Here is a 16398-nt window from a genome sequence, read left to right as displayed (position 1 = left end):
ATACAGTCGCTCTCTCTTCCTTTGTTAAAAAACAATAGTTGAACACTGAGTAAACTATTCACATTTGATGTACTGCAGTGCTAGCTAGCTGTAGTTTATGCTTTCAGTATTAGATTAATTCTCTGATTTTTTTGATTGGGTGGACAACATAGCAGTTCATGCTGCAAGAACTCTGACATGTCGAAGGATAACCCCCGGAAGTTGTCCTAATTACTGTGTAAGTCTATGGAAGGATTTGAGAACCATGAGCCTCCTAGGTTTTTGTATTGATGTCCATGTACCCATAGGAGGACAGAAGCTAGCTGTCCTTTGGCTACACCATGGTGCTACCCCACAGTGCTGTTGAGGTTACTGTAGACCTTCATTGCAAAAGTGTGTTTAAATCAATTATTTGGTGTCATGAATATATTTATAGTTTTAGCTAGGGTATCTTTTTAAATTATTTACTTTTTTATGAAATTCGCTGAGGATTGTCTTCCCCTTCCTCCTCTGAGCAGTGTCCACTGGCGTGTAGCTTGTCATTAAAGGAGCAAAAGGCTGCAGTCACAGAGCCTCCGTGTGGCAAAAGTTAGGAAATATCTAATCAATAGATGGAATTAAAATTACGGAATAAAAAGTTAAAGGATAAGGATAGACTACAACAACCAAGAGCCAACAGGTAGGCTGCTACTTAATGTTCTGATAGAGTTATTTGTAATGTTATGACCTTCCCACTCTGTCTGCCGAATTCTTTCTCTTTGCTCTCGTTTTCCTTAATAGGATGTCGGTGGGCGGAGCCGGAAAGGTCGTCAGCGAAATGGGACACTGTCACGAGACTTTTTATCTCAATGGTTGAACTCAACTATCACTGTAGCTTTGACCAATTCCCAGAAGTTTGTAAGACCCTGGTTAATGAAGAATTAGACAAAGCCCCCAGTCTGCAATAGGTTAGTTCCTTATTCAGAGTACTCTGAAGTCATAAATGCAAACAGTCATTTTATAACTCCCACCTACACACACACACAGTTTATCACTTTTCTACCAGCCCGGCAGTTTCTAGCCGTTACTCTCCTCCCTAGATTAGAGGGGCCTTGGAAGGGGTCTCTTTCCTGTTGTTCTTTGTCTCAACTCTCACATTACTACATAGTAACACAATGGTCTAGTCACACACACATTAGGGAATTATGACTCGAACACATTTCATACAATTATATGATTTCAGGGTGGAATCCTTTAGTCATTACTTTAAACATAAATTCCTTTCAATCCACCCTAAGACTAAATATTACTCACTGATACTTGAAACTTTTTGGGAAATATAAATGTCACACAAAATTAAACAAAACCAATTCATGTATTTACATCATATACTCATCAATGACTGTTCTAGGCCTATATCCAATTATAATTCTTCTTTTTAGGATTTTCATTATAATCTTCATGAAATAAACAGTCTGTCTAAACATTGAAGATCGTCTCATCCAGCATGGGCTCCTCGGAATTGAAGGGATCTGAATCATCTAGGTTTGGAGGTACAGTGGGGCAAAAAAGTATTTAGTCAGCCACCAATTGTGCAAGTTCTCCCACTTAAAAAGATGAGAGAGGCCTGTAATTTTCATCATAGGTACACTTCAACTATAACAGACAAAATGAGAAAAAAAAATCCAGAAAATCACATTGTAGGATTTTTAATTAATTTATTAGTCTACTATCAGCTATTAGTCTACTATCGTGCCAGTAGACTTGCTTGATTGGTTGCTGTCTCTCCATCCCTCCTCCTTGGGTCACTCGCTCACAGTATGGCCCCTCCCCTGCCTGCTAGATCAGCACCCCTCTCCCTCCTCTCGTGCTGTATCAGCTCTGGTTAATAAAGTAGCTTTAAAAATGTGATCCGACCAGGTCGAAACACAATTTATGCATATCGGGTCTAGGTGGTAAAGCCCCAGGTCCATTTCGGCAAGTCAGTTAAAAATACATTCATATTTACAATGACGGCCTGGCAAAAGGCCTCCTGCAGGGACAGGGGCTGGGGTTAAAAAATAAAATATAGGACAAAACGCATATCACGAAGAGAGACAACACTACATTTTAACCATGCCTACCCTTATACGTGATGTTTATGGGGAAATTGTACACCTATGTCGGTCAGGTGCCTTCTTCAAAATTAACAATGAATGTTATTTGAAAACCAGAGGAGACTGGTGGGAAGAGCTATAGGAGAACGGGCTCATTCTAATGGTTGGAATGGAACCTGCATTGCTTGCTGTTTGGGGTTTTAGGCTGGGTTTCTGTACAGCACTTTGAGATATCAGCTGATGTACGAAGGGCTTTATAAATACATTTGATTTGAATCAATGGAATGGTATCAAACATACGGAAACACCGTTTCACTTCATTCTATTGCCATTACAATGAGCCAGCCTCAACTGTTGACCTAATTTGAAACATTACTCCACTAAATCATGGGGGGGGGAAACAAAATAGCGTCAGGGGACATTAAGCAATCAAATAGCAACCAAAAAATAGCATGGTGTGTGTGATTGTATGCATGTGTGTGGAAAGAAAGATCATAGATGATAGTTATGGTTGTAGTTGGTATGGGGCAGCACTGAACTTATCCCCGGACAGTACTGGCCCTATCCCCGGACAGTACTGGACTTATCCCCGGACAGTACTGGCCCTATCCCCGGACAGTACTGGACTTATCCCCGGACAGTACTGGACTTATCCCCGGACAGTACTGGACTTATCCCCGGACAGTACTGGACTTATCCCCGGACAGTACTGGCCCTATCCCCGGACAGTACTGGACTTATCCCCGGACAGTACTGGCCCTGTCCTCTCATTAGTGCTCTGCCTGTGTGCTCTGCTGAGAGATGAGCTTTCAGAGGCACCATCAACAAATATTGTTAAAATACGTACAACATTTGCAGGAGAAACGATGGTGTAGGTTCTGCTTTAGAAGAGAATGCCCTGGATTCTCCATGTTTATAGTCATGGCAAGCTTTTTGTAATAGCTATTAACAATTGAAAGCCCCCCCAAAATAATGAAATTTCAGCCACAAAAAAAGCTGTGAATTTTTCTCCATCCTCCCGATTCAGAATATATCATTTTCATAGTCATGGCACACTTTGCTTAAGCTATTGAAGATTAAAATCATAAATCTTACATTTTATTTTTATGAAAAAAATATGTTGATTGTTATTCTTCCCCCCCGATTCAGAATAGACCATATTCATAGTCATGGCATGCTTGGTTCAGTAGCTATTGATGACGGATAATTGAATATCCAATATAATTGTTTTTTTTTTACCTCTGTGTCACAATATTTCATAATTATTCATATTGAACCAAAACACTTGTTTTCTTGTGCATCAATGCATTCAAACAACAACCTAGCCTAACTATTTGGGTACCAGTCAACACCCTCCTTAATCAGAACAACCCAGCTGTAAAACAACACCCCAGCTGTAAAACAACAACCCAGCTGTAAAACAACACCCCAGCTGTAAAACAACAACCCAGCTGTAAAAGCAATCAATACCCTCTTATCTGTAACACTTTGGTCACTTTATTTTCTACTCCACTCACAGACAATGGGAGGTTTACAGTTTGCGGAGTTGGTGCTTATTCAAGGCACTGTTCCCAGTGATTATGAGAGGTATCAGGTTGAACATGTAAACACACACACACACGTTTCAATAAGTATTTCAGATTACTATCACAAGTCTACACATGCAGCCATTTGAAGAATGAGTCACAGTTGCAGAGAATTTGATTAAAGTTGATATAGGAGTCTCTTGGCTATAGCCTACTATATGTGTGTGTCTGTCTGTCTCCACGTTTCAGGTGGACTTCTCCTGTGGGAACAGCACAAAGCCCAGAGCGGACACAGCCTTCCACTTCAACCCACGCTTTAAGAGATCTCCCTGCATCATGTACAAGATGATGCAGAGAGAGCTGCGGCAAGGAAGTTATGATGCATTAGCACGCCTTCACACTGGGCTCAACCTTTGAGATGATCGTCCTGGTGCAGAAAGATGAGTTTAAAGTGAGGATGACTCTTGTGATCAGATTCAGATGCCTCATTGCCCATATTCGTGAAGCGTCTCAGAGTAGCAGTGCTGATCTAGGATCAGTTTGAACTTTTCGACCACAATGAATAAGATGACATCATGGACTATGGGGACCTGTTCCTAGATCAGCACACTAAGACGTTTGTTACATACAGCCAAAACCCCTGATAAATTGAAATGTAGAACATTCATAATACTTTTTCACAAAATGATATTACTCCTGTGTGAACTATGGGCTTTATTACTTCTGTACAAGTAGAAATAAATACTCAGCACCCCCCATGTCCATCACTCCATCCCAAAACATCTTCCAGTGTCTATGCATACGGACCCAGATTCCCCTGATCTGTATAGCCTGTCCTGGATCAATGTTCAGATCAATGAAAAGCAGACATTGAATATTCCTTTGAGCATGGTGAAGTTATTCATTACAATTTGGAAGGTGTTTTAATACACCCAGTCACTACAAAGATACAGGTGTCCTTCCTAACCCAGTTGAATGAGAGGAAGGAAACCGCTCAGGGATTTTACCATGAGGCCAAATGTGATTTTAAACCAGTTACAGAGTTAAATGGCTTTAATAGAAGAAAATGGATTTAACAACATTGCAGTTACTCCACAATAATAACCTAAAAGATAGAGTGAAAGGGAGGCATGTACAGAATAAAAATATTCCAAAACATGCATCCTGTTTGCATTAAGGCACTAAAGTAAAACTGGAAAAAAGAAAGGAACTTTTTGTCCTGAATACAAAGCATTATGTTTGGTGCAAATCCAACACAGCATATGACTGAATACCAATCTTTCATTTCCTTGTTTTTGTGTCCCAGGGTTGTATATTCATCAAGCACGGGGAAAGTGCTTAATCAGTTTGCCTTCATGACCTAGTAATAATTCAGTATAATATATTTTTCACAGAATTAGTTGGGTAACATAAGTAATTAAGATGTCATATCTGCATAATATTATGTGATATACTTTTTATTAGAATGTATTTCTAATAGACTCTAGTGTTGGCAGTTGCATTTCTTCCCTCAGCTGGGGCTCAGTCACTTGGGGCCCAGAGAGGGGAGAGGTCAGGCTTGTCTTTTACATGTCTCTGGTGCTATGCAGAATATCAGAAAGGGAAGAGGACAGGATGGAACATTGTCTTCATATGTGAATGTATCTGTTAAACCATGTGAAGGGATGGGGTGATGAAGGGGGAACCAATTACTTGTCTCCACAATGTCTGTGCGCAAGTCACTCCCCTCAGTGAGCTTGTCCAGGAGTGGGGTCAAGAGGGAGTTTACTTGAGATGGGAGTATCTAGAGTTGACAATTGAGTTATGCCATTGGATGAGGTAATGGTTCTGTGCTATGAAGTACCAGGAACGAGATTAGAACCTCATTTTAGGGACCAAACTGAGCGATAATTTATAGAGAATGCTATCTGGCTATGGGATACTCCTCTCTCTCAAGTAAAAGTCTTAATTTGTGAACTGTTCCTAAGATCTGTGGTTCGTCATGTAGGTTGAGAGGGGTGTATCTTGGCTGTAACAGATCTTTGTACTTTTCTGAAGTTACTTTCAATGGTTCATTAGAGATGGCACATCATTCAGTCAAATTGCTATTGCAAAGCTCTTATTAAAAATGTAGTTTAAGTATAACTCTGACTGGTGTGTGACGTTTAACTCTCCTCGTTTGGTAAAGCAGAAATAAGCCACCACAATCACGTTGAGGTTGACTTTAGGAGGTTTCTTATGTTGTCTGAGGTAAAAGCCAAATATATCATCAGTGTTTAATTGTGGTGGTCTACCTCATTCCAGCTCCAAAAGGCTGACATGTTTTGGATCTGTATACAATGACTGAGGTTTAAGTAAAGACTCAACTTTCATTTGAGGGTATTTCATACATATCGGGTGAACAGTTTAGAAATCAAAGCATTTGTGTATAGTCCAATTTGTTACAGAGGCATAAATATCATTATTACAATAACAGGGAAGGGTAGCATTTTTGGGGGGGGGGGGGGGGGGGAGATATATTTAATTGTGGATACTACATCTAGCTTTCTCACTCATTGTTCACGATTCATTCAAGACTATCCGTAATCCTGGTAGTATCCACATTAATGTAGACATGTTTAGAAACAGATATTCTAATTTTCAATAAAAGGTGACTCCAAAATGACGTAATACATTATTTACCATTCATTTCTATTGGGCACAAAATAATCTGAAACACGACAGCAAATGCATCCAACAAGTTTGTAGTCACAATCTTGATGTAATCATTGTGTTCTGGGAATATGGGACCAAATACGAAGCTTTTGATCACTTTAATACACATAAGAGTAAGAGCTCCTGAGTGGTGCAGCGGTCTAAGGCACTGCATCTCAGTGCAAGAGGCGTCAAGCTGTTTCACATCCGGCCATGATTGGGAGTCCCATAGGGCGGCACACAATTGGCCCAGCGTCGTACAGGTTTGGCCGTCGTTGTAAATAAGAATGTATTTAACTGAAATGCCTAATTAAATAAAGGTAAAGAAATTTTTTAAAAGTAATTTGTCCCGATACTTTTAAAATCCAATGCGTCTCTGTCCTAATAGTTGGCGCTCACTGTATCAGATCTGGAAGTAACCTCCACGTAGAAAAAAAAAAGTAGGTTCTTCTATAGCTACCTAAAGAGTATTCATTAGGGAACATGTGTTTCTTATTGTGCAATATGTGGTAGTCCCTCCATGTTGGTCTTTCTTCCATTTGCCTAGCCCTAGTGAATACGTGCATAGCAAGCAAACTAGCCATCCTGCTACTCCTCTTAGGTGTCAGCTTTTTACTTGGTAACCAACATATAACATGTTGATTACATTGGCACAAAGAGGCTATGGAAGCCAGAGGATTCTCCCACTGTTTCCCCATCTCTCTAGGTGGCAGGGAACGGTGCTCATATGCTGCACTATAAGCACAGACTGGACACGGTGGACCCACTGGCCATCTCTGGAAAAGTCCAAGTTCAGGCCATCGGCTTCTTCCCCTGCTCTGTGATTAACCCATCCTAACCTCATTATTATACATCATGTGTATTAACAAATTCTTATTTACAATGACGGCCTACAACGTCCAACTGTGCGCTGCCATGGGACTACCAATCACAGCCAGTTGTGATAGTGTGGAATCAAACCCATGGTCTGTAGACACCTCTAGCACTGAGACACAGTGCCTTAAACCGCTGCACCCCTCGGGAGCCATCACTATTATTGCGGAGTCAGATTAATATAAATGCACATGCCTTGCAATAACGATTTCCGTAATAATCATGTTCTCATGACACATCTGAAATCAGGCTACTCGATGGCACTGAAAAATGCTGAAAATCACATGGTCAACATCGAAGTAGAACAAATTCTTATTTACAATGAAGGCCTACTGGGGAACAGTGGGTTAAGTGCTTTGCTCAGGGTCAGAACGAGATGTTTTACCTCGTCAGCTCAGGAATTCAATCCAGCACTGGCCCAAAGCGCTAACCACTAGGCTACCTTAGTTATGTGACAGGTGGGTTCTTGTCTAAATTCATAAACATGTTTTCAGATCATTTCCCCAATGCCCCATCGACTTTCTTGCCCAAATTTACAATGCAATTCCTAGTGCAATACGCATAAGTGATCTGATTATATTACAACATATCCTGTAGCATGTCTTACATATTAGTAACATCCTATTATCCAGTCAGATACATTTGTACTTTAGTGCCAAGATGGTGTAAAGTAAAACAGGGTTAAATGCTGCATTGGATTTTTAAAATTTTATTACAAAAAGTAAACAGATAAAATTTCAACAGTACTATACAAATAAGAAAAGAGATCTACTGCAAATAGGGTCCGTTGTGAATGGTAATATACATTTGTCTGTGAACCAGACACCACAAGTACACATCCTAAATGGAACCCTAGTCTCTATATTGTGGACTACTTTTCATCAAGGCCCACATAGAACTCTGGTCAAAAGTAGTGCACTACATGGGGAAAAGGGTGCCAGTTGAGATCTAGTCTGGGCCATGTCCCTTTTCAAGTATTTACAGTTTCAGTAAGAGCTTTAGAAGTCAGCATCCAGCCGGAAGGAGTTGTCTGTGGTGCCAGACATCACACCCATTCTCTGGTACTCCCCTACTCGTTTCTCAAAGAAGTTAGTCTTGCCCTCCAATGAGATGTTCTCCATGAAGTCAAAAGGATTCTCCACTCTGTAGATCTAGAAGAGAAGTTAATTGGTGTCTGCTAGTGGAATTAAAATGCTTTCATTAACCCCATTTCTAGTAGCCAGAGTGCCTGTGTGCACCCAAACATGCATTGTCATGTTTGGGTTAATGCACAATAGTGCTGGCAAGAGCACATACACATCTGGGACCAGGCTAAATTTAAACTACAGCTTTACAGGCAAGACTCAGTCAGGCGTCTATATCGTGTTGGCACACCCTCAGTCAGCAGACCACATGCCCACTGAGCTGAGAACCAGCACCAACACTCAGCTCCCATTATCAGCTGAAGTACGTACCCCTGCGCTTCTCATCATTGCCAGCCCATGTCTATCACAAGAAAATTAAGAACTAATGGTCCACGGTCACAGGTAGCCCAATTATGATCCGCGCCACCAATTGGACTTTTGACTAATCACACCAAATCTTACAGAGCTGATCAGTCAAAATAACTATTTGAAAAAAAGATTAGAATTGGACTGCCCATCTAAACATAGCCTTAGAATTACAACAGGTGTTGGATTGAACTCATTCTCCATATCAAAGGAGAAAACATGAGGGACAGCATGCACCCAACTTCCTTTACATAGTGCACTGGTCAAAGTAGTGCACTACATAGAAAGTGGGTTGCCATTAGGGACTGACCCATAGACTACCATCTCACCTTGTCAAAGCCCAGCTCCAGCATCAGCCTGTCAGCCACAAACTCGATGTACTGGGTCATTAGGTCGCAGTTCATACCAATCAGCTTTACTGGAAGGGCTTTCGTCAGGAACTCCTGAAATGGGAACAGACATCAGCATGTATTCACTAGTTCAGATCTTTAATATTCAAATCCGGATACACAGGTATATCATTTTCCATTAAGCACAATTAGGGCCGTGTGTGTCCCAAATGGCTTCCCATTTACTGCCCAGGGCCCATAGCTCTGTAGTGCAGTATCAGAGACATCTAGTGCAGTATAGGGAAACGGTGACATTTGACTCACATACCAAGAATAGGCTTAATCTGAGTCAAGGCAACAGGCCCTTATTGTGTAATCAATTTACCTGCTCAATCTCTACTGCGTTCCTGATGAGCTTGGTGACAGTCTCTTTTGAGGGCTTGTGCACCAGGTGCTTGAACATGAGGCAGGCAAAGTCACAGTGGAGGCCCTGGATTTAGACAGAACCAGTTAGTAAGAATGCTGGTGGTAGTGACAAGTTCAACCAGGTTCACCCTCTGGGATAATTGTGTAGAAGATTTTTAATCAACAGTGAAAAGACCCACCTCGTCTCTGCTGATGAGCTCATTTGAAAAGGTCAGGCCAGGCATGAGCCCCCTCTTCTTCAGCCAGAAAATGGCAGCAAAGGACCCAGAGAAGAAGATCCCCTCAACAGCAGCAAATGCAACCACACGCTCACCTGGAATACAAGCAACACCATTACCAACTGATTGACCACAACAATGCTGTGCAGGTTTTTAAGAGATGTACCTACCAAATTCAGCCTTTTTGTTACCGATCCAGTTCAGGGCCCAATCAGCCTTCCTCTTCACACAGGGGAGAGTTTCAATGGCATTGAAAAGGTAGTCCCTGTGTGACAAAGTACATTGGGCACATTCTCAGAATGTTCAAGGCTGCACTACAAAATGCTTAATAAATTGCTTAGGGGGTTTGAAATATGGGCATTGGTAGAGTACATTTTACTATCATGAGGCTCAGTCAGGCGTCTATATCGTGTTGGCACCCCTCAGTCAGCAGACCACATGCCCACTAATCTGAAAACCAGCGCCAACACTCAGCTCCCATTATCAGCTGAGGTACGTACCCCTGCGCTTCTCATCATTGCCAGATAATACAAATATGGTTAACATACTAAATATCCAATACTGACCTCTCTTTAGGGTCTTTGATGTAGGTGTCAATGAGCAGGCTGTACATCTCCGAGTGGATGTTCTCCATGGCGATTTGGAAACCATAGAAGCATCTTGCTTCAGTCACCTGGACTTCCTGTGTAAATCGCTCTACCTAGTGGTGAAAAGGAAGTAAAAGGCAACAAATTCCACAGCCACACTTGAATACTGGAGGAGTTGCCATTTTCTAACTCTCAGATCAGTAATTTCTGACAGTGTATAGTGAAATAATGATTTTTGTATTGTATGCATTCAAGATCAACTCACCAGGTTCTCATTGACAATGCCATCACTAGCAGCAAAGAAAGCCAGTACATGAGAGATGAAGTATCTCTCCTCATCCTTCAAAGAATCCCAGTGCTGCGTGTCTTTGGAAAGATCAACCTGGAAAACAAAATATGAAAAACCAATTAAATAAAATGTCCTGATAAAAATGACTGAATGCATGTGAATTTGTCTGCACCGAGTCAACGGTTTAACTGGTTGGTATGGAAATGAAGTACTGCATATTAAATCATAACATGTCATTTACATGTAAAACAGAATCAAATGAACACATCAAGTTGGACATGCCTCCTCAGCTGTCCAGAATGAAGCTTCTGCTTTCTTGTACATCTGCCAGATGTCATGGTACTTGATGGGGAAAATGACGAACCGGCGCGGATTTTCTTTCAGGAGTGGCTCTTCTGTGTTGAATTTCTTGACATCCTGGGGCTTAACCTGAAAGAATTCACAAAATTGAAATTACTGGTAAAGTGTTGCTCAGGTAAACGAGCATATTCCTCAATGTTAGGATATAAAAATAGCATAGAATTAGAGGGTTGTTTTAAATACATGTACACAAGGAAAAAAGTCTAAAAGGCCTCCCTTACCAGTTTATGTATACGGGCAAGGTTACTATAAAAACATTTTCCCCCCCCTATTTTTAAAGTAGACAGGACTAACGTCAGCCATTCTTGCTAGCTAGAGCTCAAGACAAAGGCTTTCTGTATTGCAACAATAACATTGCACATCAATACAGGGATATTCCTGTGAATACAAGGCAATGAGACAACAGCAATGACTTCTAATACATTTTCCCAACTTAAGTTTCACAGCTTGGGGGATTTATAAAAAATGGTAACAGTTCAAAGAAAAAAATAAAGGAATTTCCCCACCATTTACAGCAGCAAATATAATAATAATAATAAAAGTTATGATTGGAGTTACAAGGATAAGCACAATGCCATTTAACAAAGGTAAACAGGTAATTCTGGAGATTTTATACACAACCATTCATGAATTTCAAACTATAGTTTACTAGAATTCTCTATAGATTCTGAATCAGAGGAACAAAATACATTTTGTCAATTGATTATTTTGTGCAATAAATCATTTACAGGTTAGATAGAAGAAAAACTAATTTTAAAATTTAACTTGAGATGACTTAACAATTAAGGTAAAAAGCTAGTCGCTTTTGACCATAGCATGGGTCGGTCACTTCCATAGCGATATATTAAATTACTTCATTAACTGCCAATCGTATCCACTTGTTGAATTTATACAAAAGATTCAAGTCATTTTTAAACTTGGAAAAGGGGGAACAACCTCAGTGTACTTATGTTTAAGTAAAGGAAGTGGAATTGCAAACCTTCATTTATTGCGAGTAATATTAACCTGAAACTGACCAATGAACTCAAACAACAAAAACTCCCCAGTGTTGTCTAACAAACCACATAAAATGAATACCCTTGTCAAACCAAAGGCCTTTGAAATTGAATTTCCTATTCATCGTAATAACTATTCCAAATCAATGTTGTGGGGGGGATTGTGCTTGAATATAAATTTTCCAGGAAGAGGGACAAAAATGGTTGGGAAAACGTGCACAACATCACAGGTAATTTAGAAAGGTCAAAAATCACATTAGGAATTCAAGTTCACCAAGTTCATTAAAACAGACTGTTAGGAATATGATACCACAAATGTAGGATTAGACAGAAATGTCGACCATTTCATTCTAAAACCACTCACTAATGACTCAATTCCCCCCCAACTTTATTTAACAGGTAGGCTAGTTGAGAACAAGTTCTCATTTGCAACTGCGACCTGGCCAAGATAAAGCAAAGCAGTGTGACAGTTACACATGGAGTAAACAATAAACAAGTCAATGACAGAGAAAAGAAAGTCTATATACAGTGTGCAAAAGGCATAAGGTAGGCAATAAATAGGCCATAGGAGCAAATAATTACAATTTAGCAGATTAACACTGGAGTGATAAATGAGCAGATGTGCAAGTAGAGATACTGGAGTGATAAATGAGCAGATGTGCAAGTAGAGATACTGGAGTGATAAATGAGCAGATGTGCAAGTAGAGATACTGGTGTGCAAATGAGCAGAAAAGTAAATAAAATAAAGACAGTATGGGGATGAGGTACGTAAATTGGGTGAGCTATTTATAGATGGACTATGTACAGCTGCAGTGATCAGTTAGCTGCTCAGATAGTTGATGTTTAAAGTCGGTGAGGGAAATAAGTCTCCAACTTCAGCGATTTTTGCAATTCATTCCAGTCACTGGCAGCAGAGAACTGGAAGGAAAGGCAGCCAAATTAAGTGTTGGCTTTGGGGATGATCAGTGAGATATACCTGCTGGAACGTGTGCTACGGGTGGGTGTTGTTATCGTGACCAGGGAACTGAGATAAGGCGGAGCTTTACCTAGCATAGACTTAGATGACCTGGAGCCATTTGATTTACTAGCGTTTAAGGCCAGTTGGAGACCACGGAAGGAGTGTTGTATGGCATTGAAGTTTGTTTGGAGGTTAGTTAGCACAGTGTCCAAGGAAGGGCCATGAGGAGATGCACTGCAGTACTTAATGCAGCTGGTGGCCACACCAGATACTTACTGACTTTTGATTTTGACCCTCTTTGTTCAGGGACACACTATTCCATTTGTTAGTCACATGTCTGGAACTTGTTCAGTTTATGTCTCAGTTGTTAAATCTTATGTTCACGCAAATATTTACACGTTGTTTGCCGAAAATAAAAACGCAGGTGACAGTGAGAGGACGTTTCTTTTTTGCTGAGTTTATATGGTTACTCCTTCCTTTAATGAAGGCCGATTGAGTTTCACTGATTACGTCAAGGCCTTTTTTCAGCATAGACATGGGCTAGTAACTTAGTCAGTGGCCAACATGATTGGTCTCCAATTATCCATGAAGAGTCCTTTGGTTTTAGTATATGAACTATTAGTCCGTCTCAAAGCAGGAGGCAAGATAGCATTGGCAATAACTTCTTTGTAGACCAAAAACAATAAATAATATCAGGCCAAATGTCAATAGAATTCTGGAGTCAGGCCATCTGGTCCAGGAGATTTACTTATAGGCATTTGTTTAATGGCTTGCTTGGTCCAACTCCGTAATATCTATATCAGAATCAGTTTCTTAAACCTCACTTCTATAGGCTTAACTGAATCATAAAAATAATCAGTCACCTTCTGAAAGATGAGATTGATAGTGAACTGTAGAAAGGGTGCATTTTCTTAATTTCAAGTTAACAGCATTTCATCAATTATGTAATAACACTATTCCTAGTCTGCAAATGAAAGAAATAGGGTGTTATTCCCACCCTTTTCGATCTATTTGGCTTTTGAACAGATGAAAGCGCCCCGTTCCTTATCATTGTATGTGTCGTCCAGTTCAAATTGGCATTTAGCAAGCTCTGCTTTTCCACCTTCATTTAAAATTAAGTTTATTGCTCAGCCTGTTAATATCTATATTCTTCTGCTTGGAGAATCTCTTCCAAACTAGCATTTTACCAGTAGTGATGGCAAGTTGAATTCTGAATTTAACACATTTCCCATCAGAAGAGCAGAATTGAGACAGGTCTCTGTTAAGAGCTTTAGACTAAACAAAACAACTCATTCTTTAAAAAGGAAATAGTTAAATTCCCAGTATGCTTTAGAAAATAGTTACTATCAAAAACAAACAAAAAGTAACAGTAGTCTGTCAGAGAAGCTGAAGAAATACTACATTCACTGACAAGATTCATAAGATTGTAAGAATCCTTAGATGTGTTTATTGGGTGTCGTGAAATGTTTGTGCTTCTAGTTCCGACTGGGCAGCAACAACATCTGCTAACCATGTGTATGTGACCAATAAAATTTGAGATGCCAACCAATAATCAATTCTAGATTTTAATCGTCTGTTACTAGTTGTAGAGTTAAACCAAGGTTGTTTTGAAGTTAGAGTCTGAGAACGCCAAATATCGGAATGTCAGAGCAGAAAGTTATTAAGTTAAAACAATGGGCAGAATGCCTGGTGGGATACCAATTCATTCAGTCATCAGGAGCAACAGTCACCTCCAACCATAATGTTATCTGTAGAATATTTGTTTTTCAACTCAAGACTTTCACCCCATTGCGAAGTCCAACATTTTAAGTCGCATCTGGGGAATGTCTCTTGAAAAAAAAACTACGAAACTGGACTTTAAATGTTGCATAATACAGTATCCGAGTAAGAGTTGTCTTGTCTAGAATAAACAGGGACGACCATAAAGGGAAATAAATGGTTAAGTCGAGTAATAACATGAATAGTTTAGATCTTCAAATGGGCTCAAACTTAAAATAAATCTCTGAAAATAAAGGGGTTCACATACATATCGATATTGAAACAAAATGAAATAACTGATCTTAGTATGCCATCAAATGAGAAACAAAAAACACATTTAGTGCTTACCTTGATTAATGTTCACATCCAAAATTCGCCAATTCAAACAGCATGGCCCTATGCAATATCACCTATATGCGGTGTTTAGATAAACGATTACGCGAATAAACTCACTAGTTGAAACGGTATTAAGATGCATTAACCTACTGTATAAGCAGGCCAACTCAAAGCATTAACCAGTCAGTCACGTAGCCCCACCCTGTGGCCGTTAATGACAGCAAACCCCCGCGTCTCTTGTCAGGGCACCAACTTTCTCCTTCAACAGGTTTACATCAGTGATCCTTTAATGCATGCTGCATTCAACTCTGTAGTTTTGGAAACGTTTGCAATTGAGGGTATTTTTTTTTTTAGTCCTCTCAAAGGCATTCAGTCGAATAGCTTGTTCGTTAAATTTCCACCTCGGCTAATGTTACTAGCTAGCCTTGGCTGAACTTGCTTGAAGTATAACGTTAAGTGGAAACCACCAGACTAATAAAACAAAAAATTCAAAGACTACAAACAAGTACTTTTAACTGTTCGTCGTCAAACTCAAATTAGGGCTTGAATTCAATTTAAATTTCAGGATCTCAGTTTAATGCGACCACTCACTCCGCCATCTTGTCACACCCCGCCAAGACAAAGGCTGTCGTAACATGGATTGAGTGGAAGGCTACTAGCTAGCCTTATGAACAGCGAGCAGCCAACTTGTGTAACTAGTCATGCAAAAGCGGAGCTATTTAAAACATTGCTTGAATACTTACGTTTAGATAGCTAGGCGCATACTGTAATCATGACTTGATGGCTCACCAGCTTAACGTCAACTAGCTAGGATTAGAAACATTTGGCGCCAAATGACCACCTCAAGATCAACTTCTAGCGAATTACCAGGCTAATTACATAACTCATGAAACTGTAAAAGTGTCACTTTTCATAAACTTGTTTGAACACTAAGCAAAAGTCTTGTTCACTCACCTCAGAATCATCAGCAAAGATTTTGCGCGCGGTTCTTGAGGCCAGAATCCGGGTAGTGTTCAGGCTAGGAGGCTGCATGAGGAAACATTTAAAAAAGGAGATTCCGTGACACATTAACTTAACTAGAACCTTGCTTCCTTTAGATTCAATTAAATAATGTGCTAGAGACAGACGTGACCATTAGAATTGACAGAACGTTAACTAACCAGTTGAGGTCACACTCACTGACAAACTGCTTAAAATAAAGTTAACGTTATGTCCGTAGTTCAAACGTACCGTGTTTTCTTTGTCAACCAGCGAAATGTTGTCCATTTGAGTGGTGATTGCATTGGTGTTCTTCTTAGAGAGTGGTGAGCGAGTTGTAAGCATTTTGAATGACAGATAGGTGATACAACAGGATAAATTAAATTTCTGTAAAATTGCAGGGGGGAAAATAAAATGTAATGTTTCCCTATGTATTCACAAACATATGCAGTACAACAAGCTTATAGAGTTCTCCTGACAAATCAATGCCGCAACTGCATTACAACGTTTGGAGTTCCCTATTTATTGAAATTCTGGCGGTGGAATCC

At 40.0% G+C, this 16398-nt stretch overlaps 1 protein-coding gene, 2 non-coding genes and 1 pseudogene across 3 annotated transcripts; 1 reads left to right on the top strand and 3 right to left on the bottom strand.

Annotated features, from left to right (window-relative positions):
• The first annotated feature begins 3576 nt into the window (after window positions 1–3576).
• LOC139415011 (galectin-8-like) lies at window positions 3577–7215 on the top strand (annotated as a pseudogene).
• Window positions 7216–7819: 604 nt separating this feature from the next.
• Window positions 7820–16348, bottom strand: LOC139415010 (ribonucleoside-diphosphate reductase subunit M2). Its single transcript, XM_071162742.1, has 10 exons — window positions 16103–16348; window positions 15827–15898; window positions 10748–10894; window positions 10442–10558; window positions 10156–10289; window positions 9760–9854; window positions 9551–9684; window positions 9331–9435; window positions 8946–9059; window positions 7820–8277 (listed from the first exon to the last, which is right to left on the bottom strand). Exons 1-10 carry the CDS (start codon window positions 16193–16195, stop codon window positions 8125–8127), a joined length of 1164 nt encoding a protein of 387 aa, XP_071018843.1. The 5' UTR covers window positions 16196–16348; the 3' UTR covers window positions 7820–8124.
• Window positions 8465–8604, bottom strand: LOC139415734 (small nucleolar RNA SNORD94). Its single transcript, XR_011635008.1, has one exon. It is a non-coding gene; the product is annotated as a small nucleolar RNA SNORD94 (small nucleolar RNA).
• On the bottom strand, window positions 9975–10113 carry LOC139415733 (small nucleolar RNA SNORD94). The gene has a single exon (XR_011635007.1). It is a non-coding gene; the product is annotated as a small nucleolar RNA SNORD94 (small nucleolar RNA).
• Window positions 16349–16398: the final 50 nt, after the last annotated feature.

This window comes from Oncorhynchus clarkii, chromosome 8, assembly GCF_045791955.1.
Source record: "Oncorhynchus clarkii lewisi isolate Uvic-CL-2024 chromosome 8, UVic_Ocla_1.0, whole genome shotgun sequence".
In the NCBI taxonomy this organism is placed as follows: domain Eukaryota; kingdom Metazoa; phylum Chordata; class Actinopteri; order Salmoniformes; family Salmonidae; genus Oncorhynchus; species Oncorhynchus clarkii.
The sequence above is the reverse complement of the archived record's forward strand: the minus strand, read 5'-3'. Positions and strand labels throughout refer to the sequence as shown.

Bases quoted from the DNA above. Each gene is read 5' to 3' on its own strand.
- LOC139415010 (XM_071162742.1), bottom strand. From the start codon at position 16,195: ATGCTTACAACTCGCTCACCACTCTCTAAGAAGAACACCAATGCAATC. The intron at 9,685-9,759 runs GTAGGTACATCT...CTTGTATTCCAG, and splicing joins TAACAAAAAGGCTGAATTTG to GTGAGCGTGTGGTTGCATTT. The intron at 8,278-8,945 runs GTGAGATGGTAG...CTTCTCTTCTAG, and splicing joins TGGAGCTGGGCTTTGACAAG to ATCTACAGAGTGGAGAATCC.